The sequence below is a fragment of the Megascapheus bottae genome, chromosome 25 (assembly GCF_031878675.1).
Source record: "Megascapheus bottae isolate mThoBot1 chromosome 25, mThoBot2.hap1, whole genome shotgun sequence".
Lineage (NCBI taxonomy): Eukaryota > Metazoa > Chordata > Mammalia > Rodentia > Geomyidae > Megascapheus > Megascapheus bottae.
In genome coordinates this window covers 8,866,250-8,878,620 of record NC_143533.1, presented here as the reverse complement: position 1 = coordinate 8,878,620, position 12,371 = coordinate 8,866,250, and the positions used below count along the sequence as shown (strand labels likewise).

General features: G+C 53.3%; 1 protein-coding gene across 1 annotated transcript in view; it reads right to left on the bottom strand.

The window, feature by feature from the left end:
* Positions 1–12,371, bottom strand: part of Igdcc4 (immunoglobulin superfamily DCC subclass member 4) — a 31,754-nt gene that overhangs the window by 3,756 nt on the left and 15,627 nt on the right. Inside the window, exons 6-17 of the mRNA XM_090318681.1 lie at positions 10,890–11,030; positions 9,737–9,892; positions 8,290–8,703; positions 7,871–8,035; positions 7,198–7,335; positions 6,301–6,471; positions 5,308–5,544; positions 5,086–5,187; positions 3,097–3,280; positions 2,041–2,168; positions 1,310–1,480; positions 470–607 (exon numbers count right to left, since the gene is read on the bottom strand). Of these exons, the coding sequence (XP_090174807.1) occupies positions 470–607; positions 1,310–1,480; positions 2,041–2,168; positions 3,097–3,280; positions 5,086–5,187; positions 5,308–5,544; positions 6,301–6,471; positions 7,198–7,335; positions 7,871–8,035; positions 8,290–8,703; positions 9,737–9,892; positions 10,890–11,030 (2,145 nt within the window). The remainder of the gene's footprint in view (positions 1–469; positions 608–1,309; positions 1,481–2,040; positions 2,169–3,096; positions 3,281–5,085; positions 5,188–5,307; positions 5,545–6,300; positions 6,472–7,197; positions 7,336–7,870; positions 8,036–8,289; positions 8,704–9,736; positions 9,893–10,889; positions 11,031–12,371) is intronic.

Sequence of the window (12,371 nt, the reverse complement as noted above, 5' to 3'; positions counted from 1 at the left end):
CCACCAATGCCTGACATTTACTTGGCCTGTCTTGTTCATACCTGGTGCTCTACCACTTGAGCCACAGCTCCACTTGTGGCTTTTTGCCAGTTAATTAGAGATATACCTTTTGGACTTTTTGGCTCAGGCTGGCTTTCAACCTCAACCTCAGACCTCAGTTTCCTGAGTAGCTAGGGCTACAGGGATGAGCCACCAGGCATCCAGTTAGGCCTTCGTGTTCGTTTTGCATTCATTCCTGCAAGTGATATAGCCGTCTAGCTGCCCATAAGCCTGGCCCTTACCAAGACAATCCTCCAATCTTTTAAATACCTTTTAAATACCCCCATTCCCAGCAAATCAGAAGGGCAGCTGCCTCTAAATCATGCACGGGGTGGGGTGGGGGGGTGCTGAGTATCAGGGCCTTGGAAGTCAGCCCCAGGAATGTCGGGGATCTGGGTTATCTTGGGGTGGGGGGCTCCCTGTCGTTCACCTGAGAGCCTCTCTTGGAGAGTGATGACATCTTGCAAGCGGGAGAAGGGTCCAGGCCCTACTTCTGTGCGTGCTCCCATCTTGAAGAAGTACCTCGTATCGCTTTCCAGGCCGTGCACCTCAGCACTGAAGATATTTCCTGGCAGGGAGGGAAGCAGGGATGCTGGATGATGAGTAACAGGGCTGAGAAATTGGCTGCCACACCCACACTGGCAAGAGCTTCTCCTTGCTCCTTCCAGAAGGCTCTGAAACAAACCTCAACATAACCCACAAATAGACATTGTGTGTGTGTGTGTATGTTGATCCTGGGACTTGAACTCAGGACATACCTGCTGCTGTCCCTGATTTTGCTCTACCCCTTGGAATCACGGCTCCATTATATATATATATTTTGGTGGGAGGTTGGCTAATTGAAGATTAAGAATCTAACAGGAGCTGGGCATAGGGGCTCACACCTGTAATCCTAGCTACTCAAGAGGCTGAGATCTGAGGATTGTAGTTCAAAGCCAGCCTGGGCACTAAAAAGTCTGTGAGACTCTTATCTCCAATTAACCACCAGAACACTGGAAGTGGTGCAGTGGCTCCCTTGAGCTGAAGAGCTCAGGGACAATGCCCTAGGCCCAGAGTTCAAGTCCCATGACTGACAGAAAAAAAATAAAAAAGAATCTAACAGACTTTCCTGCCCTGGCTGGCTTGGAACTGTGATCCTCAGATCCCAGGCTCCTGAAGAGCTAGGATTACAGGTATGGGCCACGAGCCCGGGGAAACACTACCCACTGCCACAGGAAAAAGGAGGGGTGCCACCCGACCTTGCCCAGGAGCCCTGGGGAGGGGCCCTCACCCTCGGTGGTGAGCAGCGTCCATTGGTGCTCGGGCTGGGTGTGGTTGTTGCTGTAGAGGATCAGATACTCCACAATCTCACCGTTGGGCTCCGTGGGTGGACACCAGTGAAGCTGGACGGTGGACGGCGTCAGTGGACTCAAGCGCAGGTCAGATGGTGGCGTCGAGGGCCCTGGAGTACAAGCGACAGACAGGTGGAGAGACAGGGGACACCAAGATCCCCAGTCCCTAGGGACAGATGGGATTCAGGACATGTGGACAGTTTCTCCTTTTCCTCTCTCACTGGAAAAAAGCCACACAGCAAAGACCGGGTGTGATCTCACTAGAGAATTATTATTATTATTATTATTATTATTTTAATTGTGCCATTCCTGAGGCTTGAACTTAAGAGCCTGAACGCTGTCCCTGAGCTTTTTCACTCAAGACCATTCCTCTACTAACTTGAGCCACAGTGCCATTTCTGGTTTTCTGGTGGTTCACTGGAGATAAGAATCTCACAGATTTTCCCGTCTGGGTTGGCCTTGAACTGTGATCCTCAGATCTCAGCTTCCTGAGAAACTAGGGTGATAGGCGTGAGCCATGGGCAGTGGGTTTGGGGAAAGGAGTGGGGAGGGAATGCACCACTGAACCCTCCCAGAAAGCTTTCTGCACACCTCTGTGGGATCTCAGAGTTCTAGAAAGGCTTCAGAAGACAGGGCTAGGGATTGTGGCAAAGAAGCCAGGGTTACTCACGGTCAGGCAGGGTGGAACGCTCTACCACTGAGCCAAAAGGCCCATCCATGTCGACGCCGTGCGACTGCACTGCAAATTCATACTTGGTGAACGGCTTGAGCCCTCCAATGAGAATGTCTTCTCCAGCACTGCCGGGAGAGGGTCGGGGCTGGGGCAGGCGCAGGGCAGGCTCCCAGCTCAGGCCTGTCATCTAACTTGGAAGGGGAACTGCTTTCCTGGTTTGGGGCCACCAATGCCACCCACAAAACCTCCAGAGAGCGCTGATGGAGATTGCTGGATGTCTCATCTTCAAGGCAGCTGCTTCCTCTAGGAAGCTTATCTAAAGTCACCCGAATTATTCTTCACCCAAGGAATCATAACCGAAGCATTTTTTGTTGGCTTAATTTTACCTTTGCTACACTTGCATATCTGTTGCTGTGTGTGTGTGTGTGTATCAGTGTGCGTGTGTGTACTGGGGCTTGAACTCAGGGCCTGGGCATGTTCCCTTAGCTTTTTTTTTTTGGTCAGTCCTGAGGCTCGCATTCAAGGGCCTGAGCCCTGTCCTTGGGCTTTCTCAAGGCTATAGAGCTCTACCACTTGAGCCATAGCACCACTTCTGGCTTTTTCTGTGTATGCAGTACTGAAGAATCGAACCCAGGGCTTTGTGCATGCTAGGTAAGCACTCTACCACTAAGCCAAACTCATGGCCTGGATTTTTTTTTTTTAAACCAGTTTTGAGCTTAAACTCAGGACCTGGGACACAGGCTCTCCCTAAGCCTCTCTGTGGATAGCATGCTACCTCTTGAGCCACGGCACCACTTCTGGTTTGTTTTTGGTTTACTGGAGATAAGAGTCTTATGGGGACTTTTCTAACCCAGGATGACTCTGAACCAGGATCCTCAGATCTCGGACTCCTGAGTAGTGAGGATTACGGGTGTGAGCCACCCCATGCAGACACCTTAGGGGTGGCCCAGTGTGAGCTCTGGAACAGCCCTGGGTCCCAGGCACCTCTCCTAACACGGCATGCCCCTCCCTCACCTACTCCAGCTGACTTCTCGGCCCTAGCGACAGCCGCACCTGGTGTAGTAGGTGACGAGGGAGGCATTCCGGAGCCCCCAGGGGCTGAAGCGCACCGTGTAGTTGACAATCTTGACGGTGGTGAAATCTGGTTTCTTCCAGCGCAGCCAGATGGAGGTGGAGCTGTTGGATTCCGCGTGCACGTGGGCAGGGGGCAGGGGCGGCCCCCGGGGGATGGGCAGGTCTACAGCAAGTACAGTGTGGCCAAGGGTAAGAATACTGGTCCCTCGCCATGGACGGTAGTTTCCAGATGCCAATATTTCCTTCCTTCCTTCCCCCCTCCTTCTCTCCCTCCTCCCTCTGTCTCTCCCTTTCCCTACTCCCCTCCCCCCTTCCTGTTAGTTCTGGGGCTTTGAACCCAGGGCCTAAGCACTGTCCCCTGCTCAAGGCTAGTACTCTACCGCTTGAACCACAGTGCCACTTTTGGGTTGCTAATTGGAGATAGAGTCTCGTGGACTTTCCTGCCCAGTCCTGGCTTCAAACTATAATCCTTAGCCTCCTGAGGCAGCCAGGATTCAGGCACAAGTGGGGCCTACCTTCCTGAGACTCTGATCTTCAATTCATCACCGAAAAAGAAAAAAAGGAAAAGGAAAAAAAGAAAACCAGAAGCAAAGCTGTGGCTCAAGTAGTAGAGCACTAGACTTGAGCTGAAAAAGGTCAGGGACAGTGCCCAGGTCCCGAGTTCAAGCCCTAAGACTGTCAAACAAACAAAAAACACAGACTCTGGAGCCAAGCTGCCTTGGTTCAAATTCCAGCTCTGCCACTTATTAGCTGTATGACCTTGGAGACATTACTTAATAGCTCTGTGCCTCAATTTCCTATTTAGTAAGTAGAATCTGATGACTGTACCTATCTCGTGGCCTTATGAGGATTAAATTAGGTAATATTTGGAAAGCAGATAGGAAAGTTTCTGGCAGATGGTATAGACTGATGGTGTGTTTATTTTTAATTAATTAATTCTTTTCAAAAAGGAAAGAAACCCATGGAGTAGAAGATTCCTTATTTATGTTGTTCACCACTAAATTCCTAGAACGGAGCTGGCATGTAGTAGATACTCAATAAAATAACTGCTCGTGACAGGTGCCAGTGGCTCATATCTGTAATCCTAGCTACTCAGGAGGCTGAGACCTAAGGATCATGGTGCCCAGCCAGGCTGGGCAGGAAAGTCTCTGAAACACTTATCTCTCAATTAACCACCCAAAAGCCAGAAGGGGAGCTGTTGCTCAAATGGGCAGAGCCCTATTCTTGAGCAAAAATAAGCTCAGGGACAGTGCCCAGGCCCAGAGTTCAAGCCCCAGGACTGGCAAAAAAAAAAAAAAAAAAAAAGTTACTGAAAGAATAAATGAACAAACTGGGATTAGAACCCAGGTGTCTTGGTTTTCTGCCTCAGGCATCAGGCAAGGGGTCTGAATTCAAATGTCGCTCTAGTCTGTGTGTGAAAATGGACAAGCCCCCTTTACCACTCTGAGCCTCAATTTTCCTGAAAAAAAAAAAAAAGAGGGGGGATACTTACTCACCCTACCTGGAGTCCAGGGATAAACTGCTAGTGTCATGCTGGCAGATGTGTTTGGAAAAAAATTTTTTTTATTTTATAGGACTTGAACTCAGGACCTTACACTTACTTGACTTCTTCATTCAAGGCTCTCCCCCTATCATTTGAGGCACACCTCCATTTCTGGCTTTTTGCTAGTTAATTGGAGATGAATTTCATGGGCTGTCTGGGCTGGGCTAGCTTTGATCCTTGATCCTCACATCTTAGGCTCCTGAGTAGCTAGGATTACAGGTCTGAGCCACAAGCTTTGAAACACTGTTTCAAGGTCACATTTGGGGTCAGGAATCACGGAGGACCAGCCGTGGAGTTCATGTCTGTTCATACCTTCTAAATTAATCCAAGCCACAGCCACTTCCTGTCTAGCTGGAGAAATATCTAGAAGGAAGGGTTTTCAGGCCCTTCCACTGAAACCTCCCCCAAGTACCCCGCAGTCTCACCTGGAGTGGGCGCCTTCTCTGTCTTCCCCTTCCACACGGCCGCATAGCCATCCTCGTGTTTATTGAAGGCTACAAGCTTCACCTCGTACAGCTGGCCAGGGACTGAAGGTCACAGGGGTCACTCTCCTTGTCCCCAGAACACATATTCTGTCTCCAACTCCTGAACCCAACCTGTCTGCTCCCCCCCCTTCCCCCCCCTCCCCCATTCCCCGCCCTTCTCACCTAGCTGGGTCAGTTCATACTGCTTCACTTTCTTCTTGAGCCGGACAGGACCCACATCCCAAGCCTGGTCTCCACGGGCCCCTGGCGGCCGATCCCCTTCAGCTTCCTCTTCTGCTCCCACTTCCCGCCAGTAGAGTTTGTAGCCCGAGATCTGGGTAGGGTGAGGGGGTGGCTGCCAGGACACGACCAGGGACTCCATTCTTGCCCGTACCTTCAACTCTGCAGGGGCAAAAGGGACTGGGGGGGGGGGGGAAACCAGGATGGGAGATGAGGAGAAAGAAAATGGGGGTGGAGGTGGGGACCTGGGGTTGGTGGCTCACCCCTGTAATCCTAGCTACTCAGGAGGCTGAGATTTGAGGATCACAGTTTAAAGCCAACCTGGGCAGGAAAGTCCATATGACTCTTATTTCCAATTAAACACAAGTAGCTGGAAGTGGAGCTTTGGCTCAGGTGGTAGAGCGCTCACCTCAAGCACAAAAGTTTAAGGACAGAGTCCAGGCCTAGAGTGTAAGCCTCAGAATGGTGGGGGGGAGAGGAGGAGGGAGAAGAGAGGGGGATAAGCAGATGAAAGCCAATCCAGTGTCAGCCAGCTGCCACCCTCAGGTCTAGCTAGTCTGGACACCAATCTATGAAGTATGTGAATGGTGCCACAAGAAGCAGCTCTGGAAAGGCCAACAGAGGTGCTTCATGTTTCCTGAAGGAACAAACACAAGCCAGGGTTCCACGGAGGCCAGGGACAAAGCGCCAAGCCCTCAGTGCAAGGAGTTTACTTGTAGCCTGAGAGGGTGGCAAGCTGCCAGGCCCCAGGGGCTCACGCCCCTCATCTCAGCTACTCAGAGGCCTGAGATCTGCAGGATCTTGGTTTGACACGAGTCCAGACGGAAAAACATCCGTAAGACTCCACCACCAATGGAACCAGAAAATGCCAGACTGGAAGCGTGTGGCTCAAGGGGCAGAGCGCTAGCCTTGAGCAGAGTCCCCCTGGCTACATACCGTGGCTCTGGTTGTGTGTCCCGGGCGTCCTGTGCAGCACCCACTGAGAGGGAGCCCCGTAGCCCGCTCCGGTGCCAGCTGATATCCGAACTCGGTACACTTTGTTTGGCTGAAGTGAGCTTAACGTGAGCTGCGTTTCATTCCCTGGCACCTCAGTGGAGAAAATTTGATCTGCTGGGTCGGAAAAGATGGGGCTGCTGGGTGTTATGACCTCCAACCTCCCTAGATGACTCTTCTACTTCAGATGTGGATCCTCAGGGCTCTGACTCCCCCGAGCACCGGGCATGCTCAGGGTCTGCTCTCTGGCAGCCCATAAGTCTCAGCTCCATAGAGAGGGCACCCCCACTCCCCACTCCCCACTCCCCATGCTTCACACATGTGAGGCGAGCATTCTACCACTGAGCCACATTTCCCCCACCCCATTCTACAAACCCACCCCAAGCCCCTTGTCTCCCCATCCCTCAAATAACACTCATCACCTCCCCAACCTTTCGTGTGCTTTTAAAGCTGGAAGGGGAAGCTGGGCAACTGGTGGCTCCACCTGTCCTAGCTTTGCAGGAATGCGATTTGAAGGCAGAAAAGTCCAAGACTCTTTATCCCCAGTTAATAAGCAAAAGGCCGGAAATACAGGTGTGGGTAAAGTGGTAAAGCACCAGCTCTGAGCAGAAGCCAAGTGAGAGACAGAAGCCCTGAGTTCAAATCCTCCCCCCCCCCACTGGAGCAGGTAGGGTCCCAAGGAGCCACAGAAGACTTATCTGCAGAGCACAAGGGCCTACACCCAGCTTCCCTGTCCTGTAACCCACTTCCCACTGGCCCTGCTCCCAGCCCACCCTGCTCTCTTCCAGAGCCAACCTTCTCCACCACTCTTCCCACTCACATCTCGGCTGCCTCACTCACCTTCCTTTCCCAGACCATACTCTATCTTGTACTTCACCACCTGCCCATTGCTCAGGTTGGGGGGCAGGGGCAGCCACGCCACCCTGATGTCCGAGGGGCTGGGGCTGGACAGGGCGAGCTGCGGCGCTGCACTGGGGACTGAGACAGAAGAATATCAACGTGAGCTCTGCTCCACCGCTGGGGAAGGCGAGGCTCAGGAGCCATCAGAGACTTGCCCAGGTCACACAGCAAGTCAGAAGGACCAGGATCTGAGGGAGGAAAGGGAGCCTCTCAGGGGAGCCCCATGCAAAAGGATGTGGGCCCATCTGATCCACCCCAAGGTTAGAAAATGATGTGCGATACACACTTTCCACACTCAAATGGCTGATGCCCTGGGATCGGCCCTTTCCCAGGCAGGAAAGAGGTTGGGAAAGAACATGGGATATGAAGAACACAAGATGTGGGTTCAGGTTTGTGCCGCTGACCTTGGGCAAGTTATTCCTTTTCTGGGCCTCAGTTTCCCAATGGTAAACTGGGGAGAAGCCCTGCCACTCCCTCACTGGGTACGAAACAATACTGTGAGGCACGTGACAGTGCTGTGAGATGCACTAGCCAACAGAAGGGGGGTTACCATCCCCACCGGGAGTCAGTGGGCTCTCGTCCAAGCTGCTCAATGCAGATCCAGAGACCCTACCGTCATCCAGAGTGTGGACCAGAGCAGGGGCAGAGGTGCGGCTGGCCCCCAGCTGGGAATAGGCCACCACGTAGAACTCGTAATCTGTGTTAGGTTCCAGATCCCGAACCTGAAGTTCTGTGGTGTCGTTGTTCAATGCGAACTGGTATTCCACATTGTCCAAGCCTGAGGAGACGACCCAAGGGACAAAGAGACTGTCACGGGGCCGTCCCACACACTGGTTAACTGGAGTCCGCCTTTATATTACCCTGGATTCTAGATGGGTCTGTGTGTAGCTGTAATGCGGGCAACTCAGAAAGCTGACCTCTAAAGATCAAGGTTCGAAACCAGCCTGGGCGACCACCAGAAAACCTGACGTGGCGCTGTGCGGCTCCACCCCTCCGCGACCCCCCCCCCCCGGGGCGCCCCGGTGGACGCACCCCGTGCCTTCTGGTAGTGGAGGGAGAAGCCGATGATCTGCTCGCTGTGCAGCTCGGGCCGCTCCCAGGCCACCAACACGGCTGAGCTGCTCAGCGGCGTGGCGGTGACGCGCGTGGGGGCGCTGGGCAGCCCCTCGCGCACCACCACCGCCAGCGGCGCGGCGGCGCACGCCGTCCCCGCGCTGTTCTCCGCCACGCACTGGTAGTAGCCGGCATCCTGCAGGCCGATCTGCGTGATGACCAGGCTGCCGCCGCCACCTTGCACCTTCACTCGCCCGTTGGGTCGCAGCGGCGCCCCGTCGTGCAGCCAGCGCAGTGAGGGCCGTGGCTCCCCGGACGCGCGGCACACGAAGCGCGCGGTGCTCGCCCGGGTCCGTGACAGCGCTTCCGGCGCCTGCGAGATGGCCGGAGCCGCTGCGGCGGGAGGGGGGCGGAGCTGACGGCGGGCCACGTGGCGCGCGGCCCCGCCCCTCGCCCCGCCCCCGAATCCTAACCCCGCCCCCACACCAGCCCCGCCCCCGAATCACTGTCCTAGAGATCTGACTCCACCTCCTGATACATAGCCACGCCCTCTACACCTAACCCCGCCCCACTCCTGACATTCAACCCCGCCCCGATGGATAACCACGCCCCAACCCTAACTCCGCCCACAAAGCCTAACACCGCCCACTTCTCCCACCATCCGAGCTCAGTTCTGCGCTTTTACCCCATCCATCCAAATACTCGCCCCTGTCTTCCTCTCTTCTCAAGGGTCTTTTCTCCTCCTGGCTCTAACTCGATCCCTTCATTTACCCAACTCCACGCTCCCTAACCTTCCAGTGTCTTCCCATACCAACCAGTTTTTCCCTTTCCTGGGTTACCAAGTCCCAACTGATCCCCAGTTTTGATACCGCACTGTCCATGATCTCTCTTAAGAACCTGGCTGCACCATCCTAAGTCTCACTCCTCTCCTCTCCGCCCTCTCCCCAGTTTTCCCAAGCCAGGTCCGAATCACCCCTCTCCTTCCATCAAATCTCTCACTCCAGCAGGGTGGGCACTAGTGGCTCACACCTGAAATCACAGCTACTGAGGAGGCTGAGATTCTGAGGATTGGAGTTTGAGATCAGTTTGGGGCAAGAAAGACTCTGAGAATCTCATCTCCAATCAACCAGCAAAACGCCAGAAGTGGACATGTAGTTCAAGTGGTAGAGTGCCAGCTTTGAGCACAAAAGCTCGGAACAGTCCCAGGACACACACACACACACACACACACACACACACACACACACACACACAATCTCACCCCATCCTCCAGCTTACCTAGTCCTTTTCCCCAGATTTCCTCCTTCCAAGACTCCTCCCTAGTTCTTTCTCATCTTCTGCATTACCCTGACTCCTAAATCTCTACCTGCTCATCTCCCCTCCCCACTGCCTCTCCCATCCTGTCCTGCACCCCTCACCCACTCACCTAGCACACGTAGCTCGGCAGCGGCTGTGGCAAAGTCTCGGGTGAGAGGCTTGTTGGCCCGGCACACGTAGACCCCTGAGTGTCGGGGCTGAGCTCGGGTGATGAGTAGATTGGTGCGGCCCAGAACGATGACGTCGGTAGAGATGGGCTTTCCATCTGCAGCAAGAGAGGGAACAAGCTGGAAGGGACGCTGGGGACAACCGTCTGTCCCTCTCCCAACCTCGGGGATCCTCTACACAGCATCAGGTGAACCTGATCCCTTCCCAGCTCAACCTGGTAGCTTCCGGGGACAGTCTACGCATGTGCTACATCCTGACCATGCTGATCAGCACTGTGATTCATAAAACTGACTTCTTTCAAGAAGACAATCTCTGCCCTTGTGAAGACTGGTGTGTGTGCTAGTAATGGGGTTTGAACTCGGGGCTTGGGCACTCTCAGCTTTTTTGCTCCAAGGGTTCTACCACTTGAGCCACAGATCTACTTTCAGCTTTTTCCACTGGTTCATTCAAGATAAGAGTCTTTTTTTTTTTTTTTTTTGCCAGTCCTGGGCTTGAGCTCAGGGCCTGAGCACTGTCCTTGGACTTTCTCAAGGCTAGAGCTCTACCACTTGAGCCTCAGCACCACTTCTGGCTTTTTTCTATGTATGTGGTGCCGAGGAATCGAACCCGGGTCTTCATGCATGCTAGGCAAGCACTTTAACCACTTGGCCAAACTCCCGGCCCCAAGATATGAGTCTTATACTGTCCTTTCCCCCACCCTGGCTGGCTTTGAACTGTGATCCTCAGATCTCAGCCTCCTGAGCAGCTGGGATGACAGAGGTGAGCCACCCGTGCCTGGCTGAGACGTTTTAATGTTTTATTTTGTCATTGTCAGAGACCAGACCCAGGGCTGGATGGCACTTTTTTCCCAACTCTCACCTGCCACACTGGTGAGAGGAACACAGCTAAGACTACAGCCCATCCCCCACCCCCAGGGCTGTAGCCAGGCTTTTTGTGAGTGGAAGTCCATTTCCTTTCCCATGCAGGCTTGATGTGGTTACCCACTACACACCGGGTGATTACCCACACTGCTCCCTGACCTGGGGACATCTGAAATGCCACACCATCCTTTCCCAGGACCTGTGATGATTTTGTGTCTTTCCCTTTTCACTCACCCTGTCGGACCCAGGACACAAAAGGAGTGGGGTTAGCAGAGGCCACACATTCCATCACCACGCTCTGGCCAGACACCACCGTGGTATTCTCTGGGGCTGCTACGATGACCACATCCTGCCCCCTGGTGGCCGCCAGGGATCCTGCAGAGAAGCAGGGTAACTTGACCTGAGACATTTTGTGGTTGTTTTTGTTGATTGTGAGGTGTGAACTCAGGGCCTGGACACTGTTCTTGAGCTTTTCCACTCAAGACTAGCGCTCTACCACTTGGAACCACAGCTCCACTTCCAGTTTTCTGGTGGTTAATTGGAGATAAGAGTTTTGCAGTTTTTCCTGCACAAGCTGGCTTTGAACCATGCTCCTCAGATCTCAGCCTCCTGAGCAGCTAGGATTTAAGGCATGAACCACCAGCATTCTACTACCTGAGATATCTTCCCATGCCATGGTACCTCACCCAGTAACCGGGGGCAGCTGAGACAGACGACAGATCCATCTAACAGATAAGGAAAGTAAACACCAAATTCAGTGGAGCTAGGATTAGAACTCAGAGCTCTTCCTCTTAGCCCAGGCGAAGTGGCTCACACCTGTAATCCCAGCTACTCAGGAGGCTGAAGACTGAGGATCATAGTTCTAAGTCAACCCAGGCAGGAAACTCTAGAAGACTCGGATCTCCAATTAACCACCAGAAAAGCAGGAGTGGAGCTGTGGCTCAAAGGGGTAGAGTCTTGAGCAAAAAGGAGCTCAGGGACAATGCAGAGCAGTGCAGTGAGAGAGCCCAGGTAAGAGGGAAAGTGAAGGCCCCTGAGATCTGAAGAGCAGTTCGCCCAGGGGGGAGGGCAAGCATGGGTTGGGGTGTAGAGGAGGGAACCATGGAAGAAGAGGAGGTAAGTAAGGGGCCCTGGAAAGGGGGGAGCCTGAAGAGAGATTTAGCAAGCATTTTTCATTCTCAGTTATTATTGTCATCTCTCTGGGCTGCACATTTAATAACAGAGTCCAGGATCAGGCAACAGAGCTAGGACTCAAACCAGGTCTTTCTGACCTCAAAGCTGGTGTTCTTTCTGATCCTATTACACCAGGACAGAAGCTTTTCAAAGAAAGAGATAGAAAGGTCAGGCACGGGTGGCTCACACCTGTAATCCTAGCTGTTCAGGATACTGAGATTTGAGGAGCTCAATTCAAAGCCAGCCTGGGCAGGAAAGTCCACGAGACTTTTTTTTTTTTTTTTTTTTTTTTTTTGCCAGTCCTGGGCTTGAGCTCAGGGCATGAGCACTGTCCTTGGACTTTCTCAAGGCTAGAGCTCTACCACTTGAGCCTCAGCACCACTTCCGGCTTTTTCTATGTATGTGGTACCGAGGAATCGAACCCGGGTCTTCATGCATGCTAGGCAAGCACTTTAACCACTAGGCCAAACTCCCGGCCCTCCACGAGACTCTTATCTCCAATTTACTACCAGAAAACCAGAAGTGGAGCTGTGCCTCAAAGTG